At 40.6% G+C, this 22,273-nt stretch overlaps 1 protein-coding gene across 5 annotated transcripts in view; it reads right to left on the bottom strand.

Annotated features, from left to right (window-relative positions):
• The window catches only part of Lsm14a (LSM14A mRNA processing body assembly factor), a 41,383-nt gene that overhangs the window by 5,783 nt on the left and 13,327 nt on the right, over positions 1 to 22,273 (bottom strand). For 2 of the 5 annotated variants that reach the window (XM_052761128.1, XM_052761126.1), the window contains exons 2-8: positions 21,564 to 21,727; positions 17,688 to 17,817; positions 11,516 to 11,638; positions 6,259 to 6,435; positions 5,925 to 5,990; positions 1,158 to 1,340; positions 882 to 1,053 (exon numbers count right to left, since the gene is read on the bottom strand). In XM_052761128.1, coding sequence (XP_052617088.1) covers positions 882 to 1,053; positions 1,158 to 1,340; positions 5,925 to 5,990; positions 6,259 to 6,435; positions 11,516 to 11,638; positions 17,688 to 17,817; positions 21,564 to 21,727 — 1,015 coding nt within the window. The remainder of the gene's footprint in view (positions 1 to 881; positions 1,054 to 1,157; positions 1,341 to 5,924; positions 5,991 to 6,258; positions 6,436 to 11,515; positions 11,639 to 17,687; positions 17,818 to 21,563; positions 21,728 to 22,273) is intronic. The other 3 variants (XM_052761131.1, XM_052761130.1, XM_052761129.1) reach the window with 2 other exon arrangements.

The raw sequence follows: 22,273 nt of genomic DNA, 5'->3' as shown, positions 1-22,273 counted from the left end.
AATTCCCCAATTCTGGATTAATTTAATTGAGTTCTCAAAACCAATAAAAAAAAAAACAAGTTGTTAATCTAAATTCTCCCTAGCCTTCATGGCATGCATAAACCACCACCGTCCAGCCTCTTTTTCTTTTTTGTGTTACTAGGATAAACCCTAGGGCCTTGCATATGCTAGGAAAGTATTCATCCACTGAGCTACATCCTCAGCATTTACTTTGTAATGAGATCTGGTGCCCTCTTCTGGCATGCAGACATACATACAAACAGAACACTGTATACATAATAAATAAATAAATCTTAAAACAAAACAAAAAAACTTCTGGGCTGGTGAGATGGCTTAGCTGATAAAGGTGCTTGCTAGTAAGCTTGACATCTGGGTTCCATTCCTGGAAAACCACATGGTAGTATTAGAGAACTGACCACCACACCCACTCTATAGAATGTGCACACGCAAACAAAACAAAACAAAACTTTTCAATAGTAATTTCTTTTAGGAAAAGAAAACACCACTTAAAAAAACAAAACAAAACAAAAAACCAATTGTGGGGGCTGGAAAGATGGCTCAATAGTTAAGAGCACTGGCTACTCTTCTAGAAGACCTAGGTTCAATCCCAAGCTCCCACATAGTAGCTCACAACCTTTTCCAACTACAGTTGCAAGGGATCTGATGGCCTCTTCCAGCCTCTGTGGGCACTGCACGCACATGGTGTACAGACAGGACACACATGCAGGCAAAAGGCCATTACAATATACATAAAACAGAAATGAATAAACCTCATAAAAATTCACTGGGGTCATTAGGTTTTTCTAGGTATTCACTAAAACTTGTGAATCATATACAAATTTTACACATCACTATCCCGAGAGCACATTAAAAGACAGTACCTATTGTCATCACAAGAAATATTGTCAAAGAAGGACTTAGTTTTGTCGTAATAGCAGTTGGGTCCAAGAGGATCTTCCTCATCAGCGTTCCCTTCACTGTTTTGAGTGTCAACTCCGGAGTCTCCTTTATCTTCCCCATTTACAGGTTTCTCCTGTTTCTCAAGTTTATCTTCTAACGGAAAACATGCAAGTTACAATTCCAAACGTCTACGCTGTAAAACATTTTTACCTCACCAACCAAATTAATTATTTTATGAGTAGGAAATAAAAACTTACCTTTTAATTTAAGTTTATTATGAAACTCTCTGTCGATTTCCTCCTTGTTAAATTGTGCATTTGCACTTTCAAAGTCAAAGTCTTTCTCAAATTTCATTGGACCATCTCGACGGATACCAAATCTTCCCCTGCCACCTCGATGACCCCCACGTCCTCTCCTTGGAGCAGAAGGAACACCTGGAACTATGGTAAGAAAGAGTATTTATAACAGACATTCAGGATGAAGCAGCTGGTTTAGAACAGTACTATGGTCTTTGAATGAAACAATCTACAAAATAAATGTTTAAAGGTCTCTATATGTATAGTATATATGTATTTTTATATAAATAAGAAATGGGGGGTGGGGTGGAGAGATGGTTCAATGATTAAAAACACAGAGAAGCTGGGTTTGATTCGTAGCATTCACATGGTGGTTCACAACCATTCAAAACTCCAGTTCCAGGAAGTTACTGGTGCCTTCTTCTGACTTCTGCAGGACTAGGCACACAGTGCACACAGACATACATGCAGATAAAGCATGCACACACAGATAATAAATATCTTAAAAAAACAACAAAAACCCCTGAAATTGGAGCTGTAGAGATGGCTCAGTGGTAAAGGAGCTTGCTGTCAAGTCTGATGACCTGAGTTCAATCCCTGAGACTCATGTGACAGGAGAAGAGGACTACTTCCACAGTTGTCCTCTGACCTCCACATCTGTACTGTGACACCTGCACAGTGGCACACATCCACAAACCAACCACCAAATAAAAAATGAAACAAACAAAACCAACTCCTGCAAGTCGACCTTTGACTTCTATAGGTGCACCGTGGCACAGACATGCCCAAACAGAGAAAAACAAACAGATGTCAAGATATAAAAAAATTAAGTTGCTTAAAGTTAGTATGTATATTAAAAAACAGAACATAAAAGTTTTTAATGTAATTTTTATATAGTTGTATCTATGAAGACCACAACAAAGAGATGTATAATCGACAGATCTGGAGCCTTCTTCACTATATTAACATAGAAGAAGCTCTGTTCTTTCTGCCATGTCTCTCATACCATACCCAAAGTGTCAGGTCCTTTGTGGAAAGGATAACAGGAAACGAGATGTATAATAAGAATATAAATGAACACTAATTAGCACGGACTGTAAGGTAGGAGATATTTTTCTCAAAATTCAGATTAAACAACAGTCGAGAGAAGCACCCATCTTTAATGGCTCCAAGCACTTCCTGCTTTCACGTTTTCCCTGTAAGTGGCTCCAGTTATTCAAGTCTTCTGGATCTATGTATTCTCTTTCTATAACACTGCCACAGGATCTCAATCAATCATCTGAGATATGGTAAAGCAATACAAAGTAGCGCAATTCATAGTGAAAACTTGGGAACCCAAATATCCAACACATGTGTGACTAAGAAAAAAAAAAAAAAAACAAAACAGAATATGGAATAGTACTTGGTGTGAGTTTAACTTTAAAAAATGCAGAACACAAAGCAGGATGACTTTAATGAAGTACAAATCCAATAGTTTTATAAACTGTGTAACATGAATCAGAAGTGACTACTGGGTAACAGGGCTGTGATTGATGACTGCTGAGGATTGGTAAACTGAGTTTGAGAAAATCAACCATAAAAGCCCATCGCAGCAGATCCAGACCATTAGGTCTAGAGAAGCAGGTCTTTTAACACATTCAATTTTATTATTAAAAGCAACTCATTTACATGCCAGGAAACAGGGCATGATTCACCTTAAAGTTCTGCATAAAGAACACCTATTTGGGCTGGAGAGATGGCTCAGTGGTTAAGAGCACCGACTGCTCTTCCAGAGGTCCTGAGTTCAATTCCCAGCAACCACATGGTGGCTCACAACCACTTGTAATGAGATCTGGTGCCCTCTTCTGGCCTGCAGAATACTGTATACATAATAAATTAATAAATCTAACCCCCCCCCAAAAAAACCCCACCTATTTGTGTAAAATCCAAGGAGAAACTGCAAGAACATTCACTGTTCTGTTAGTGACCCTTAGTGGTGGATAAGGGTAGTGAAACTTTTTAGTTATCTTTTGTTTGTTTTTTGTGATACTAGCGACTGGACCTAAGACCTCTTGGATGCTAGGCAAGCATTCTACCATTGAGTGCTATCTCGAACACAGGTAGTAAGTTTAGGGACACTCTTAGGACAAATTTCCTTATTACTTCACGTAATATTATTTAAAAGATTTATTGTTTTTATTTATGTGCATCCACATGCAGGTGCCTGAAGTCAGAAAGGGGTGTATGAGACGGCCAGCTGTGGTGCTAGGAACCAAGCCCTTCTCTGCCAGAGCAGCAAGTGCTCTTGACTGTGGACGCATTTCTCCGGCTCCTTACAGAACTTCGAATGATTAAACATACGGCACTTATTCTAAGAGAGTCACCTGTTTAGACTAATCCACAACACACACAACATAGCAAACCACACAGAAACAATAAGCAACCACTCAAGGGGTGAAGGAGGAGGATCTTTTCAGCCCAAGAGGTCCAGGCCAGCCCAGGCCACACAGCGTACCTCAAAACAAGCACAGGAGAAATGAGCGCTCATACACTTAAAAACAGGACACTGACATGTCTAACAATGAATACAAAGATTCCTTTCTAATCATCATCTAAATGAAGGAGATTACATATTACCATTATGTTCTAATTTGGAACAGTTTTAGATTTTGTTTTCCATTAATAAATTGGAAATTAACAAAACATGCTTTTTAAATATTAAATATTGCCAAAGAAAATATAAAACCTTATTCACTCAATAATTATGAAAGAAAATGGAAAGTTCTTATACAAGCGCTTCATTTAAAAAAGCAAAAAAGGGCCAGGCGGTGGTGGCGCATGCCTGTAATCCCAGCACTTGGGAGGCAGAGGCAGGCGGATCTCTGTGAGTTCGAGGCCAGCCTGGTCTACAGAGCTAGTCCAGGACAGGCTCCAAAGCTACAGAGAAACCCTGTCTCGAAAAACAAAAACAAAACAAAACAAAACAAAACAAAAAAAGCAAAAAGGGACTAGAGAGAAAGCTCAGGTTTAGATCCCTTACTGCTTTTAAGAGATGACCCAGGTTTGGTTCCCAGCACCTATATTAGGTGGCTCACAACTATATGTAACTCCAGTTCCAAGGGATCCAACAGGCATGTGGCGCACATATATGCATATAGGTAAAATATTCATACACATAAAATAAACAAACAAAGCAAAAATCTTTAGGCTGAATCTGGTGGCACATGCCTATAATGCCAGCACTTGGGAGTTGGAGGCCATCCTTGATTTTTCAGTAATTTCCAGGCTAGCTTGGGCTGCATGAGACTATCTTAAAAAAGCAAAACAAAACAAACCCCCAAACTCTGGATTTAAACACTTTTATTTTTTCTCACTTTAATCAGATTTAGCAGGAAGCATCTTTATCTGAAGAGCTAGCCATCTTGCTGGTGCATTAAATACTTAAAAAAAAAGAGAGAGAGAGACTTTTTTGGGGGCTGGAAACTGCTGAGAGGTTAAGAGTGCTGGCTGTTCTTGCAGAGGACCTGAGATTTCCCCCACCCACACGGCGGCCCACTGTGGGCACCAGGCACACATTGGTAACCATACATACATACATGCAGGCAAACACTCAATACACATTAAAAAATATTAAAAGAGCTGAGGAGGGATTCCTGAGGGTAAAGCTCTCCTGCTATACAACTGAGGGCTGCAGTCCAGATGCCCAGCAACCACATAAATGCTGGGAGGGCACGGTAGCCGGCACCTATGATTCCAGCTCTCAGAAGGCAGAGACGGGGTCCTTGGAGCAAGCTTACTAGCTACACTAGCCTAATTAGCAAGCTCAAGTTTCAGGTGAGCAAACCTTCCTCACTTATAGGATGAAGAGCGATAGAGGAGGCCATCTGCCATAAGCATGAGGACCCAAGTCCTGAAGACAGGTGGATTCCTGGAGCTCACAGACCAGCCAGCCCAGTCAAGTTAATGAACTCCAGGTTCAGTGAGAGACTCTTACCTCAAAAACAATGTGGAGAGTGATCAACAAAGACACCCAATATTGCCTTCTGGCCTCCACCCCCATGTGTACATATATGCATTATGTACCTGCCTGCATATACATCCACAAGAACATGGACATAAACCCCCCAAACCCGAAGACAACTGTGTACCATCAAGTCTTTTCCAGAAAAATAGTACTTCAGAAAAATTAAATATAGATATAAGAAAACAGGAAAAAAAGTGCATTATGGCGCTGAGTCCTTTTTCCAGCTTCCTCACCCACAGTAATATCTGAACTACTGTATACTAGCAAAACTAGGAAACAGATATTGGCAGAGTGTAATTAACCAAACTACATCTTCCTCAACATCACTAACTACTGACATTCATCTTCAGGTATGTCTTTTTGTAGAGGTCAGCAACAGTCTGCCACATGCACAGACTCACAATGATTCACTGCCCTGGGGTCAGCCCTCTGTAGTTAACAATTCCCACTTTTTTCTTTTTATAGCAACTACGCCATCTCCAAGATGCTTTCCCCCATTGAGAGCCACAGTACAAGGCCTTCAGATTCAGGTAGCTGATGGGGGTGGTGGCACATGCCTTTAATCCCTGCACTTGAGAGGCAGAGTTTCAAGCCAGCCAGGGCTATGCAGTAAGGACCTGTCACAACCAACTGACCTACCAACTAATCAACCAATCAGCCAGCCAACCAACCACAAAAACCCTCAAATCAAATGAACCCAAACCAGCCAGATCCAGGTAACTTACCTACTTGCCTCTTGCTATCATTTCTGAGCTGTTCATTTTCTGGCCTTGGGACTTTGTGTACTTCAGCTACAAAGAGACATGCAAAGTGACAAATCAATTGAGAATATATAACCAAAAATTTCCACGAAGTTAGAATGGAGATGACAATGCCTGCAACACCCCCTAAAACACCCACACGCCCCCACCACTTTCAATCAAATCTGAAAGTCCGAACACTATTAAAATAAAGTTCAGCTTAAACCTGCCAGGGTCGTTCGTGTAAAGGAACCCTCTTGGTGAAATGAGGAGATGGAGTGATCAGTCAGTGCAGGAACAGTAAACAGCTCAGCTCTACCTCGCCTGTGCTCTTGGTTGTCTATTGCTTTCTGGCTGGTAGATGGCAAAGGCCTGGTTGGTACAGGGCTCCTTCTCCCAACAGGTGCTGGAGCAGGTAAGTGGGCCGAGGCGGTCTGCACTGCTTGTTCCATGGTTGGACTTTTTCTCAAAGGGTCTAACTGAGGGCTTGATCGACCTAAAATGTAACCAAAAGATAATAAACTACCCTAACCTGGGATTTCAAAATCATCTAGACCTTGTAAAAATAAGTCTAGAATTTTATTCTGCTAATTCAAATCCTCAGCATAAAACTGAATTTTATTAGACCAGTGTTTAAATCTACTTATCTTTAGTGGGCCGATTATTCAGCTAATAAAAACAAAACAAAACCAAAACAAACAAAAAAACCCCAAAATCTCAAAAAAAAAAAAAAAAAAGCAAAAAACAAAAAAACCGCACTACAGTAACAACACCACTGCTATGACTTTATTAATCTTTCTTTCTTCCTTCTTCTTCTCCCCCCACCCCCCACAGGATCTCTCTATGTAGCCTTGGCTGTCCTGGAACTCACTCTGTAGAGCAGGCTGGCCTCAGGAGATCTACCTACCACTGCCTTCCAAGTACTGGGATACAAAGACCACACTGTAGGCAAATGGAGGCTTTCCCTAATCACAGGAGTGACACATTCAGTTTCTTTCTTTTTTGGGGGGGTAGAAAGGAGACAATATCATATAGTTCTGGCTGGCCTTAAACTCCTGATCCTCCTGCCCCCATCACCAAGGTGCTAGGATCCAGGTATGCATGTCCAAGCAAACTAAAGCATGGAGTTCTGTTACAAGAATGTAAAGAACAATAAAGCACAATAGTAGTTCTTGGAAGCCTTACGTATTTATTTGGGTAATTAAATGTCAGAATTAAAAAGGCAGCAAAAACAAACTCTTCTGAGAATTCCAGAATAGTCACTCATTCCTAGTCATATAAAAGCTCTCCTGTCATGTCTCTGCTTATCATGGGATTGACTTATTAAATAATCATGCTTTTTGGTCCTGTAATGTTTGCTCTAAATTTCTAAAGAAGCTCTTAGATTCCATGATATTGTACCAAAATAGAGAATTTTACTTAAAAATTATCTTCATTTTATATATAAGAAAAAAAATCCCCAGATCTACATCTGTCCAGGCTCAAGGAACTGGGGAAGAGGGTGGATGCTGACTGCTCTCTGGTTGCTGAGTACTCAGAATCCCAGGGACAATTATCAGTACTATCCCCCAAGTATGTAATTAATTACAATGTCTACGGTATTTCCAGATTTATGGCAGTTACTTTAGTCAAAAGTTTAATTACCAGTAAAACAGTGGAAACATAAGGTACTATTAATATAAACACTTAAGTTTTTGTTGTTTATGGTTATAATATTTTGGCTCACTTCATACTTACAAAGGAGCACTGTTTAAGATAGGGAATGGTTAAGCTGCTCAGGCTGGCACTCAACACCTGGACTCAAGTGATCCTCCTGCCTCAGCTTCCAATGTAGTTGCCTATGCAGCAGAGATCACAGGCATATGCCATTATGCAGTTTTCAAAGTTAGGTTTTCCTTTTCTCTTCCCTTTAGATGATGCCCTTGCTAAGTAGACAAAGCTGGCCTTGAACCTGGAACACTCCTGCCTCACTGCCTTCCATGTGCTGGGATTACAGGTGTATAGCATCACAAGCAGTTGAAGCAGTAAGATTTGAGAACTGCCCGCTGCTGCAGTTCATTGGATAGTACTCTATCAAAGGACCTTTCCTATTCAGAAAACCACTTTTCTCCCTGCTCTTCGGAGAAGAAAGCCCGTGACTCGGAAGCAGTAGAGAGGTGAACCCAATGGGGCACACAGAGTGAGTCACTGGCTCACTGGCTGCACATTAAATTCCTTTTTACTAACAACTTACAAATAAGGAAATGTGGTGTATGAGATTAGGAAGAAATCCAGAAATGACTTCAGGAAAAATCAAAACCACCTCCCTGAGCGACCATCACATTCTTATCACAGAGTTAAAAGAGAATCTCGTTTATTTGTGTGAAATTCAGAAATTTATTTATTTAGTTTTTTTTGAGACAGCGCTTCACTTTGTAGCCCTGGCTGGCCTGGAACTAAAAAAGATCCACAAGCCTCTGCCTCCAATGTGCTAGGATTAAAGGTGTGTACCACTATGACCAGCTTTATTATTTTTAAAAAAGATTTATTTTTATTCCGTGTATGTGTTCGTGCCTGTGCACCTGAATGTGCGTGCTTGAGAAGGCCAGAGAGGGCATCAGACGCCCTGGAGCAGGGTGTCCAGTGGGGCCGAGTTGTTGGATACACACACCGACACACATACTCTGCAAGAGCAGCACAAGCTCTTGCGGAGCCACCTGTCAAGCGTCTGCAATCCAAACATTTTAATTGGTAAAATTTAAATGGATTCTTAGGCTTTCTATGCCATAGATTTATATAAATATCCACATCAAAATCTAATAAAAATACTTGTTTTCAAGTCTGCAGGACGAGGCAAGGAATCCAATCCTGCTTTTCTTACACCATCAGACACCAATGTCAGCCTTTTTCTACGACAATTTCATCTAGAAGTCTTCATCTCACCCCTTTCCCCATACTGGCTGTACAGAGGCTCAACCCCAGATCATCACACACAGCTAGGGAATGTTCTACCACTAAACTATACCATTAGCCATTACATCTTGCATTTATAGCGGAGCTGTTTCCAACACTGTACACTGTTTTATTCACCTCTAAATTTATTTTTATAGTTTTATTATACCAAGTAGCTAAGCTTGCTACTTTTATTTTTTTAGTATGTTTTGCTGTACATCCAGGGGTGTGTGTGTGTGTGTGTTTGGTTTTTGAGACAGGGTTTCTCTGTATAGTTTTGATGCCTGTCCTGGATCTTGCTCTATAGACCAGGATAGCCTCGAACTCAGAGATCTGCCTGGCTCTGCCTCCTGGGTGCTGGGATTAAAGGCGTGCGCCGCCGCCACCACCACCCGGCTCTCCAGAGGTGTATTTTAACTTTTTTTTTTTTACAATTTATTTGGTTTTCTTTTTTTTAATGTATATGGAGTTTAGCCTGCATGTGTGCACCACGCACGCGCAGTGTCCACAGAGGCCAGAAGAGGAAGTTGGATCCCTGAGATTGGAGTTACACATGATATGAGCCTTCACGTGGGTGTTGAGAATCAAACCTGGGTCCTCTGAAAACAGCAGTAAGTGCTCTTAAACCCTGAGCCACCTTTCTAATAGCTATTTATTCTTTCTTTCTTTTTATAGTTTATTTAACTTTATTTTATGTGCATTGGTGTCGGATTCCTTGGGGCTGAAGTTACAGACAGTCGTGAGCTGGAAGAGCAGTCAGTGCTCTTAACCCTGGAGCTATCTCTCCAGCCCTTCTTTGTTTTTTTTTCAAGACAGAGTTCCACGACGTAGCCCTGGCTACCTGGAACAGGGATCTGCCTGCTTCTGCCTCCAAACTACTAAGATTAAAGTTATGAGCCACCATACTCAGCAAAATTTCACAAGCAAAAGGAAATTAAGGGTTATATTTTATTAGAAAGATCTCTAACAAAATATAGCAAACAACAAAGTCACAAATATACATTTATATTAGCTTAGAAAAGTCTGAAACAAAATATAAATATTGTCATTTGTGGGTAGCAAGTTTTTTTTTTTTTTTTTTTTTTTTTTGTTTTTTGTTTTTTGAGACAGGGTTTCTCTGTGTAGTTTTGGTGCCTATCCTGGATCTCGCTCTGTAGGTGGCTTCCAACTCAGAGAGATCTGCCTGGCTCTGCCTCCCGAGTGCTGGGATCAAAGGCGTGCACCACTGCCGCTCGGCCTACGGTTTTGTTTTACTCCTTATGCTTCTATTTACAAGTCATTTATAGAAAATCTTTAAAGTATTTAAAACTTAAAACGCAGCCGATATATTTAAATTTTTATTTTTAATTATGTTTGTGTGTGTATGTGTGTTGAAAAGCTTAAATCCTCTGGCAGTAACACTGCTGCCACTGATGTAATAAGTCAGATCAGGCCGAATCAGTAAATCCAGGTTCAATCTGAGCAGAGCATTCCTGGGTGGTCCCAGGGGAAGAGAAGAAGCCATGAGAGGGAACCATCTTCGGGAGGACCTTATACTCTGTGGGGTAGAGCTGCTGTGTAGCCGGCTTTCTCAGCGGCAGGGTTTGGAGAAGGCAGCTCCAGGAGATACCCCCAACATGTGTGAGTATCTTTCAGTGCCTATGGAAGCTAGAGGTTATCAGCTTAGATCCCGCTGGAGTCATGGCCAGTTATGACCTGTCCCCATGTGGGTGCCGGGAACCCAACTCAGGTCCTCGGCAAGACTAATTAAATCCTCTTAACTGGAGCCATTTCTCCAGCTCCGCACTTGGCCCAACAGCAAACATACAGGATCACGCTTATTAGTACTGCTTGCTTCTGATCTTCACCGGCTTTGCCCTGCACTGTTCCACCGTCATGAAGAAACCTGCACTGCACTTCCGGAACGGAAAGCGATGGCCCGTCACACTGACTGCAGCAGTGGACACAGCAGACACAGGACTCTGTGACTCAGATTATGAGACTATCTGGCAGAAGAACAGAATTTTTCAAAATGACAACAGGATCCCTTAAACTTATTAAAATGTTAATCTCCAGGCTCCAGGGTTTCTAATCTTCCAGATCTCAATTATGCCCTGCATTTTCAGAAGCACTACAAGATGGTTCTTTTGTGATGCTCCAGAGACAGAAGGGCCCACATGTGTGAGGTGTTGGCAAGACTCAACAGCATGCATATCAACAGTTTCTTTGGATGGGTTTTCAAATTTACCTAGCATATATGGTTCAACTTTCAGTGGTGAGTCTAGGACAAAGCTGATAAACTTTGTAAACAAATGTCAAACACAGAACGCTCATCATTTCAATTCCAATGTGTAGAAAGTTTAAAAAGTAAAAATAAGTAGAAGCCATTCAGCAAAACATTTATTGCAACAGAGTAACTAGGGAAAAAAAAAATCCCTGAACTAGGGAAGTATGTTGGCACACACCTATAACCCCAGCACTCAGAAGGCCAAGGAAAGAATATACTGAATTAGAGGCTAGCCTAAGATAAGGAGTGGAATCCCTGTCTCAAAAACAAAATTTACAGAGCCAAAACCAATGATACATGCTGTTTATAAATCTTCAGAACAAAGCAAAACTGCTAGAGAAGTTTAGAATGCAAGTACTTGACAGGCAGAACAGCTTACCTTGGGCTAGCTGTGGTTTTACAGGTCTTGTATCCTGTGTGAAGGCAGAACCAACTGTGCTGCTCTGGGATAAGGTACTGCTATTTGATGCTTCTGTTCCAAACGATGTCAAGGAGCTCCCAGCTTGAAAAGATTAAAAGGAAAACAAACAAAACAAACAAACAAAAAACCCCCAGCATTTTACTGATTGTCTGGGTACCCAACCCATACTTAAAAAAATTACTGCCGGGCAGTGGTGGTGCACGCCTTTAATCCCAGCACTCGGCAGAGCCAGGCGATCTCTGTGAGTTCAAGGCCAGCCTGGTCTACAGAGTGAGTTCCAGGAAAGGCACAAAGCTACACAGAGAAACCCTGTCTCGAAAAACCAAAAAAAAAAAAAAACAAAACAAAACAAACAACCAAAAACAATCCCTATCTCACCTCTCATTTGTATACCTCTATGATGGTAGTCAGAATAAGCTCTTACTTAATACAAATATAGTCACACCATTATAGCATTTGGGACCTTCTAATGCTTCCCAATGTCAACCAACTACTACCTCAGTTTATAAAGCCCTCATTACCTGCCCCACTTCTCACATCACTTTGTATATTTGAACCTGTGTAATCTGTAAATTGCTGCATCTGCTCATTTCCAGGGTGCACTCCAGTTCTTTCAAATATTTCTACACTTTAGTCATGGTGTTTAAGACACTTTGCAGCTCCCCAGACTCCTGATTTGATGAATTCTACTCTTCAAATCCCCTTAAAATGGGCCACTAGAACGCAGCAGCACCTCACACATGGAGTACTCTCACCCACCAAGGCACATTCCAGTTAGGCTTCCGCTCTGGGCAGCTCTGGAAGAGATGAAACATCACCCCCACAAACACAAGGTACTCTGAGGGTGTGCATTCCCATCACCGTGCCTGTTGCCTGCTGGAGTGCCAATTCAACGGTAGTAAGCTATGGACCTCTGACTCTTGTCACTGTACCCACTGCTCCTCGACTTCCTCCTGCTACTGGTTCACGTCTGCAGCCCTCAAACACTATCATCACTGTCACTATTATTAGTGACAAAGTCTTATTATGTAAGCCAGGCTAGTTCCAAATTCAAAGTCTTCCCGCCTCAGCTTTCTAGGTATTGGGGTGTCTTAGCTAGGGTTTCTACTGTTGAGATGAAACACCACGACCAAAGAGCAAGTTGGGGAGGAAAGGGTTTATTAGGCTCACACTTCAGCAATGCTGTTCTTCACTGAAGGAAGTCAGGGCAGAAACTCAAAACAGGGCAGGATCCCAAAGGCAGGAGCTGATGCAGAGGCCATGGAAGGGAGCTGCTTACTGGCTTGCTTCCCACGGCTTGCTCAGCCCACCTTCTTATAGAACCCAGGACCAGCAGCCCAAGGATGGTACCACCCACCATGGGCTGGGCCCTCCATTGATCACTAAATGAGAAAATGCCTTATGGCTGGATCTCATGGAGGCATTTCCTCAGCTGAGGCTCCTTCCTCTGATGACTCTACAGCTTGTGTCAAGTTGACACACAAAACCACTTAGTACATGCGGTAATAGGCATGAGACTCAACTGCCTCCCAAATCACTTTTTATCCAAGGCTTAAGAAGGGTCAATCAAGGTTTGCATTATTTATGGAGATATTCAGCTACTACAACATTATATGTTAAAATGGTGGTTTTCTTTCCACTGAGCTGTATAGGAGCTTCATGGGAAAAGTAAAAATCAGTATTTGGGTATATCTACTTCTAGTCTCTATTTTTTATTTATCCATATTTGTCTATCTTTATGCCAGTAATTCAAAGCTCTAATTATTCTATCTTTGAAACAGTCTTGAAATTGGGCCATATAAACCTCAAACTTCTACTTTAAAAAGACTGATGGGATTTTGACTTGAATCTGTGAATCAATTCAGGAGAGCGTGTCATCTATAATGTTCTGACTCTCAATGCATAAGCATGGATTAGCTGTTTATGTAGTGCTTTAGTCTCTCAGCAGTTCTGTGGTTCTCTCTGTAGAGCAGGGTTACCTCAACTTCAGCATTCATTTCATTCTGGGTCAGACAATGCTTGCTACTAGGAGTTGTCCCGAGAATGGACCCCAACGTTCTGCCCGAGGCCAACCCAGGGCCCAGCGGCCGATCCTGTGGAAACCCAACAACTTGGAGGTGTTGGTGCGATTGCCCTACTGATCAACCTGCTCAGCTGAGCTCCATTCGGGAGAGATTTCAGAAGGAGTTGTCCCAGCACCCCAGACTCTACCCACTACATACCAATACAGTCCTACTTTTAAAAACCAAAACTGACTCAGCCATTCACTGCCAAATGTCCCATGGAGAATGTGGGCAATTTAGTTTCTCTCCAGTGAAAAAACTGCCACAGAAGTTTTAAGGTATCTTTCATTTCTGGGTATGTGGTGTAATTATTTTTTAATTATTTATTTTTATACACGTGCATTGGTGTTTTGCCTGCACACGTGTATCTGTGTAAGGATGTTGGAACCTCTAGAACTGGAGTTACAGACAGTTGTGAGCTGCCATGTGGGTGCTGGGAATTGAACCCAGGTCCTCTGGAAGAGCAGCTAGTGCTCTTAACCGCTGAGCCATCTTTCCAGCCCCAGGTATAAGGTGTTATTGGTACTATTACTGTAAGTAGTGTTGTGTTACTATTTCAATACTCTGTTCAGATAAGGTGCCAGCAAATGTGTTCTGCAAGTGGTCTTTGTGATTTCATCGTTGATCTGTTACTAATCAACCACTTTGCACCATTTCAAATTATTTATGTAGTTTCTCAAATTATCTTTATTAATTCCACATTTTTTTTTGTGGCTTAAGAAGATATCATATATGCGTCCAATTCTTTTGGATATTAATGTAACTTGTCTGTGGCCCCTGATTAGGATTGCCGAAGAATCAATTTCTACTTGCCGAGAATCAACATTCTGCAACTGTTATGTCTCTAAAAGCTAACACACATTTAGGATTGTGTGTGTGTGTGTGTGTGTGTGTGTGTGTGTGTGTGTATTTACTTATTTATTTACTGGAGACAGAGTCTCAACTGTGTAGCTCAGGCTTTGCTGGAACTTACTATGTAGACCAGGCTGGACTCAATCTCACACACAGGTATCTGCCTGTCTCTGCCCTTCAGGTGCTGGGATTAAAGGTGTTGTATGCCACCAGCCTGGCCACATTTGGGATTGTTGTAGCATTCTAATTAACGACCACTGTATCATTATGAAAAGTCTGACAGCAGATATGCCCTTCATGTGCTTTGTTATCAGTGTGTATGACTGTTCTTTTTTATTGTCTTGGTGCCTTTTTTCTATTCTTAGTAATTAAAAATTAATCTATACAGGCAACTGGAGAGATGGCTCAGCAGTTAAGAGTACATATTACTCTTGTACAGGACCTGAATTGAGTTCCCAGCAACCATGTCAAGTGGTTCACAACTGCCTATAATTATAGTTCTAGGGAATTCAATGTACTTTTCTGGACACCCCCACCCCTTTCAAATAGAATAAATCTTTAAAATACTATTTCTATTTAACTCCGGAGACCCAAGAGAACCATCAAACAGTTGGTTTACTAACCAACTAACAGGCAAGCATCTGTCTATTTGGTCAATATTCTGCCATTCTGCAGGTAAGAGTACTGAACATCAGCATACCACGACACACCAGCAAACCTGTCTTAAATTATTCCTGCTGAACTCATCACCTGGTGTAAACAATGGGAGGAGGGGATCTAATTATGCCTGTGTTCTTTATTTTAACCTTTGCTGTACAATTAATTAAATTAATTAAAAAAAGCAGTCAGGGACTGGGGATGTAGCTTAATTATATAGTGCTTGTCCTAAAAGTATGAGGCCTGGTAAAGGCAGAATTGCTGGTTAATTTATATTACCCACATTTCTACAACTCCCTTTTTCTGCTCTAGCAATACACTCCTATTGTCCACTCTTTAATACCAACATGGACATACTGTTTTGATGTTTTACTTATTCTGAGATAACTTAAGTTTTTTCTGAGGATCTACAAATTAAGGTCAATAATTTTCATTTCTATATAAACAATCTTGCAAAGATGATTTCAGCATCAGCTTACAAAGCAGTGCTTATAGTATATTATGTTTTCAGTGTATCTATTTCCTCACGTTTTGGCAAAAGTACGTTGAGTTTCTGCCAGATTGATAGCAAAAAAAGGGTATCTCAGTGTGATTTATTTATTTTTGGAGGCAGGGTTTCAGTCTCATTTATCCCAAGCTAGCTTCAAACCTTCCACATCTAGATCTTCTGCCTCCGGGTTAGATAGCTCAGCAGTTAAGAGTACTTACTGCTCATACAGAGGTACTAGGTTCCTAGCACTCACAGTCCCATGTGAGGCTTGTCATGCCATGGACTCCTGCATACATGTGGCACACATAAATGCACCCAAACAGGTGTGTGCGCACGCGCACACATACACACAATTTAAAAATCAACCAATCAATATTTAGACCCTCTGCCTCCAACTCAGTGCTGGGAACACAAGTATGGCCCTCACATCCAGTTCACTGTGGTGTTAACATCAAACCCAGGGCCTCCTACATGCTATGCAAGCACTCTATTAACTGAGCTGCATCCTGAGACTCTTGCTTTGTATCATTTTTTTATTGTAAGCAAGAACAAAGCACCTTTTCACATGTTTATGGGACATTTGTATTTATGTTTTGGAAACAAGGTTCCTCTGTGCAGCTCTGGCTGTCCTGGAACTGGCCTTGAACTCAGAAATCTGCCTGCAGGATTAAAGGTGGGTGCTACCATTCCTGGCTTGCATTTGTTTGTTTTTTTAATATGTATGTGTCTGTATGTGTATGAGGCACTTGTACACGTGTACACAAGTATGTGTCAAGGCCAGAGGTCAACATGGGTGTCTTCCTTAGTCGCTCCTCATCTCTGTTGAGGTAGGGTCTCTTACTGAACCTGGAGTTCACCATTCATCCGGACTGGCTGGCCAGCGAGCTCCTCTCTGCCCCTGTCCTTTCTACCCATCTCAACAGCTGTGTTTGGCTTTTATATAAGTAATGGGGATCTGAATTTGGGTCTTGATGGGCTAAGCCAACTTTCCAGCCCTAGACATTTGTGTTTCTTATAATGAGTTCCTAACCCTTACTTGATTGTGTTGAGCTGCTCATCTTCTCCACTATTTCTAGCAGCTCTCATTTAAGAAATTAAATAATGTAATACAGTGGACTCAACGGCAAATAAAACTATTATGAAGGAATAGTAATACTATAGACAGCACCAAATTTAAGATGGGTTGACTACAATGACTCTATTTTACAGTAATAGGAAAGCATGTTTATTCAGTAGAAATTATTGTTTCCTAGGCTAGCAATATGAAATAAGATAGTCGTCTATGATCCGGGATAGCAGCAAGCTATAGCTCTTGGTCAGCCATGTGATCAGGAGCAAACATCCCCCATTCTACCATGTGCTGTGCAGCCAGGCCAACTTTTTTTTTTTAAGATACTTCGGGTTTTCACACCCCACCATGTCTGCAAATACCGTCTGTATTCATACATGAGATTCTGTACTTCATGAAAAATGGGTTTAATGCTAGATTAAATTTTTTTAACTGTGGACTAATGTGTTACTTGAAGCTAATATGTTTGGTGGGTTAAATGTTTGCTTCTTTATTTATTAAATGTATATGTACCTAAGAGTATGTGCACACGTGTGTGCAAGAACTCTAGGAGGCCAGAAGAGAGCACTGAATCTCCTGAACTGGAGCTACAGAATGGTTGTGAGCCATTATGCAGGGTGCTGGGTGTGGAACCAGGATCTTGTGCAAGAACAGTTAAGTATTCTTAATTGCTGAGGCATCTTTCCAGCTCCTTAAACACATTTTGAGTGTTTACTATGACCAATGTTAAAGAGTGTAAGTTTTTTTTTTTTTTTTTGAGACAGGGTTGCATGTATTCTAGGCTAGCCTCACACGTGCTATGCTTCTGAGAATGACCTTGAACTTCTGATCCTCCTGCCTCCCTTTCCTAAGTACTAGGATTATAAAATGCACCACTATGCCCAACTTACAACATAAGTACTTATAATCATAAAACAAAGATTAAACAATGTTTTGGCAAGTTTTTTATACCTTTATAGTTAAGAAATTGAGACCAAAAAAAAAAAAGTCACCACATACCAACACCAACGGTGCCAAACTGCTGCCCAACCAATGTGCTTGGACTGAACTGACTGTATGCTGGCATCCTGCCAAAAGGTCCATAGGAACCCACTGACTGGAATGAAGAAGATGACGAACCTAGTGAGGACTGAAAGAAAACCATAGGTTATTTAAGTTCTAAGCAACATGCATATAACGGAGACTCAGATTTTTCTACACTTTTTAAAAACATGCTAAGTTTAACTGTTAGACAAAAAAGGCAATCCCAATGACTTACAGGATATACTTCATATTACAACAATCAACAACCTCATTTCCACATCTGTCTATTTGTGAACTGCCATGTGGGTGCTGGGAATGAACTCGGGACCTCTGCAAGGGCAGTCAGTGCTCTTAATTGCTGAGCTCTGCCCAATGTCTACATACCAGTCACATTTAATGCTATTTAGAAACTTTCTCTATGATAAATTCCTCTTCTGAGTTTAGTTTTATAACAGATTTAGGAAATATATGAACAGTGACTTCAGTTCACTGTTAACTGTAACAGTGAATAACAGTTATAAAGTAACTGCTTATAGAAAAAATTACTTGCTGGGTGTGGTGGAGCATACATATATATAGTTAACTTTAATCCCAGCACTCAGGAGGCAGAGATAGGAGGATCTCTGCGAGTTTGAGGTGAGCCTGATCTACACAGTGAATTCCATGACAGCCAGAGCTATGAGAGACCTGGGTCCCTCACCCCTCAGGAGAGAAAAAAAAAAAAAAAAAAAAAAAAGGAGAGAAAAAAATCACTTTCATACTTTCAGTAAATGGGTTTTTAGTCTGATACTGACATAAAAAGAACTCTCATTTATAATTTTTCTTTATTTATTTTTACATCCATTCATTTGTTTAGTGTGTATTATTCATGCATTCATGTATAGGTCAGAGGACAACTTGCCGAGGACCTTCTCTCCTCCACTCTGTGGGTTCTGAGGATTGGACTCAGGTTATCAGGCTTGGTTCCAAGTGTCTTTAGCAAGTGGGCCATCTCTCCAGATCCATCTTATTTTCAATCACCTGAGGCCCACCGCTGAATTCACAGAAAGGGATGCAGAAACAAATACCCTACATCAAGTTGTTTATGTTTTAATATTACTAGATTAAGTGAAGTAACTTTTTATAATAAACTGCAATATGATGGTTTATCTAGTCAACCTGATTAGCAGATCAGTAAATCATACTTTGGGTATATCTGTGACCGCTTTCTCCAGAGTGAATGACTAAGGGAAGAGAACTGTCCTGAATGTGGGCACTGCCCATAGGCTTCAAATCCAGATGGAACAAAAGAGAATGAAGGAGAGAGGCCCTGTTCCACTGACATGCTTTCCCTGCTTCTCGGCCACCATGAGGTGAACAGCCTTCGCCATATATTCCTGTTGCCATGACAATGTCTTCCCTCAGACCCCAAACAACAGATCTAACAAAGTGGACTAAGGGTTCTGAAATTGTAAGCCAAGATAAAATCTTTCCTCCTTTTAATGTATTTTTCTGGGTAATACATTTACCTTAACTTACTAAATGAAAATAAATATGTACTGTAATACATATATACAGTTAACTAATCTTATAAAACATTCTACAATACAAATATGAATTGCATTGAAGACTACAGGGCTATAAGCTAGTTTATGGCAAAACCTTAAAATTTCTTTAAAAACATTTATTGTGTGTAGGAGGGAAGGGGTTGGCCTGGCATGCATATAGAGGACCAGAGGATAACTTGTGGGAGTCAGTTCTCTTCTACCTTGTTGGTCAGGAGGGCAGAACTCAGGTCAGCAGAGTCAGAGCCACGAACCTTTTCTTACTAAGCTATCTTGCTAGTTTAGACCTTACCTTTTGTTCTCTGCTAATATCGGTACATGCTGGGTATTCAAAACACATGGTTGCACGAGTGAATAAAAACAAGCAAAGTGAAGACTTATGGTTAGAAGAAGTCATACCATTCTGCCTTGTTTGCCTGTGTTTTTCTGTTTCCACAAAGCTCATTACTCAAAGTAGCTGGTAACTGAATGATATATGCAGTCATATACTAAATAAGGTACAGCAGTGCTGGTGTGGGGAGCCACCTCTATTACAGCATTGTCTCTTCTTTCTCAACCTAAACAACACATGTTTTCTTAGGGTTACTTCAGACTTTGTTTCCCCAAAATAAAAATTAAAAAAGGGAGACAAAAATCTAGTTTTTTCTGCAAGGTTGAAAGTTCCAGTTTCTTAATCAAAAAGCTTCTTTCATATTCAGAAAAAAATAGTATCAAGGCACTTTCCTTAATAGTTATTAATAACTGTCTGTTTCATATTTTCTCCCTGCCTTATCTTTGCAGCCCCGGCACTAGAGATCAGAAGCAGGACTTTGTAATATGCTAGGCAAGCACTCTACTGAGTTATGTTCTTTGCCTCATTTCAGTTAGATGGGTTTGGTAGATATTTTCCTTTAACGGAAGAAAAAATCTTAGGAAAGATAGGTTTTTTTCCCCCCAAAAGATCTATTTATTATGTATACAGCATTCTGCCTACATGTGTTACATACCAGAAGAGGGCATCAGATCTCACTATAGATGGTTGTGAACCACCATGTGCGTGCTGGGAATTGAACTCAGGACTTCTGGAAGAGCAGCCAGTGCTCTTAACCGCTGAGCCATCTCTCCAGCACAGGAAAGATAAATATTTTAAGAGTAATTTCTCGCCGGGTGGTGGTGGCACACGCCTTTAATCCCAGCACTCGGGAGGCAGAGACAGGCGGAACTCTGTTAGTTCAAGGCCAGCCTGGTCTACAGAGTGAGATCCAGGAAAGGCGCAAAGCTACACAGAGAAACCCTGTCTGGGAAAAACCAAGAGCAATTTCTGGAAAACTAAAATTTTCCCATATGTGACTTGTTGAGAAGCCAACAAATACATGCGCAATGACAGACTTATGACAGGAAAAAAGATGACAAACGCGATGAACTCAAGAGAAAAACCGTTAGAAGACTACAATCCTCCTCCCCTGCCCCTCTCCCACTTCTGTTTGCTTATTTTTTGTTTTTAGTAAGATCTGTAGCCTAGTCTGGCCTCAAGCTCATGTGTAGTAGAGAAAACCCTCCATTTCCTGATGTGGTCACCACGGTCATGGCCACCTCTGAAGTGCTGGGACTGCAGGTGTGGCCAATACTGCCCAGGGGGTGCGTCCATCTTTAATAAAATATGCAAAGATTTGAAAATATTCAATTCTAAGAATATTTAAAAGCTAACGTTTAACTTGAGACCTTAAAAGAATTTATGTTAAAATCCTTCTGTGCTGTGGTATCTCATTATATACCATTGCATACTGTATAATACATACTATGATTTAGCACCCCCCATTTAAACTAGTTATTTTATCCCAGAGTAGCCATTATCACCCTGGTTTGTAATATGAACCATTATCCGAATAGTGTAGATGCATGGGTCCAAGATTCTGGAGTCTTATTACCTGGATCCATTCAAACTGCAGTTCCTTTTCAAGTTCCTCACTTAAAAAAGCAAAAAAATTATGGATATCAAGCTGAAAGAGCACCACGAAGACCAACTTAAGTGTAGTGTTTGTGCTCTGTATTAAAAAAGTCTTATGCAGTTAACTTTCGATGTCAGCCATCATAACAATGTAGTAATGTTGAAACTAGAAACTACTGTAAAATTTAAATTCTTTAGCTGTTATAAGTTTCAACTTATGATCTCCAAAGAAACCTATAGAAGAACATTATCCAAGTAATTTTATATATCCAAGTAACTTCTAACTAGTTAATAAGCTACATGAAAGTTCAACGGGAAAGGAAAAAGCCAAGGGTAACCCGGTGTAACTGTACCACTCAAAGGCAATTTACTGTAAGTTACCTGAACAATAGCTGGGTCCTGAGGCAAAGAACACTGTGGCTTTGGTGGCTCACAAACAGTGAGGTCTTTGATATCACTCCCCCGGAATATAATATACTCAAAGACTTCATCTCGAGGTGGTATTGGACGGTCTGTTGGTCTGTCTTCTGTACCGAAGGATCGAACTGGTGAGAAAATAGAGGACATGAGATGAATGTTTGCTACTCACCATATTAAGGCAGGGCCTAAGGATTCTGTTACAAACACCAAGCATCGTTCTCAAATTCATTCATAAGAAAGCACTTATTAATATATAGTCAAACATTTTTAGAAGAGGGAAATAGAACACATTTTGCTAAAAGCAGAACATATTCCATTTAAAAGCCCAGTGTTAGGAGGCTGTGTTCTCACAATTTTACTCCTATCTTTGGTGGCTGTTTGTGATAAGGTGTGAAAATGTCTTTATTCCCATTGCTTTTTTATTTTTAGTGTTTTCATTCAGCAAATAAAGATCTGACAACTTACATCATAGTTCTTGGTTGGGAAGGGATGGCAACAACATTTTTGCAGTCCACAAAATCCAAAGTTTAAGTTTTGAGGCAAAGAGAAGCCAATGAAGGTAACATTTCTTGGGTGAACAGTAAGTCTTCCAGACACTAAGTTTCCATGGGCAAGATTAAAATGTCCATCACCTAAAATAGCTGCTATATACTAACTCCCAGTATTTAACA

Source organism: Peromyscus californicus, unplaced genomic scaffold (genome assembly GCF_007827085.1).
Source record: "Peromyscus californicus insignis strain IS unplaced genomic scaffold, ASM782708v3 Scaffold_4__1_contigs__length_199733344, whole genome shotgun sequence".
In the NCBI taxonomy this organism is placed as follows: Eukaryota; Metazoa; Chordata; class Mammalia; order Rodentia; family Cricetidae; genus Peromyscus; species Peromyscus californicus.
The sequence above is the reverse complement of the archived record's forward strand: the minus strand, read 5'-3'. Positions and strand labels throughout refer to the sequence as shown.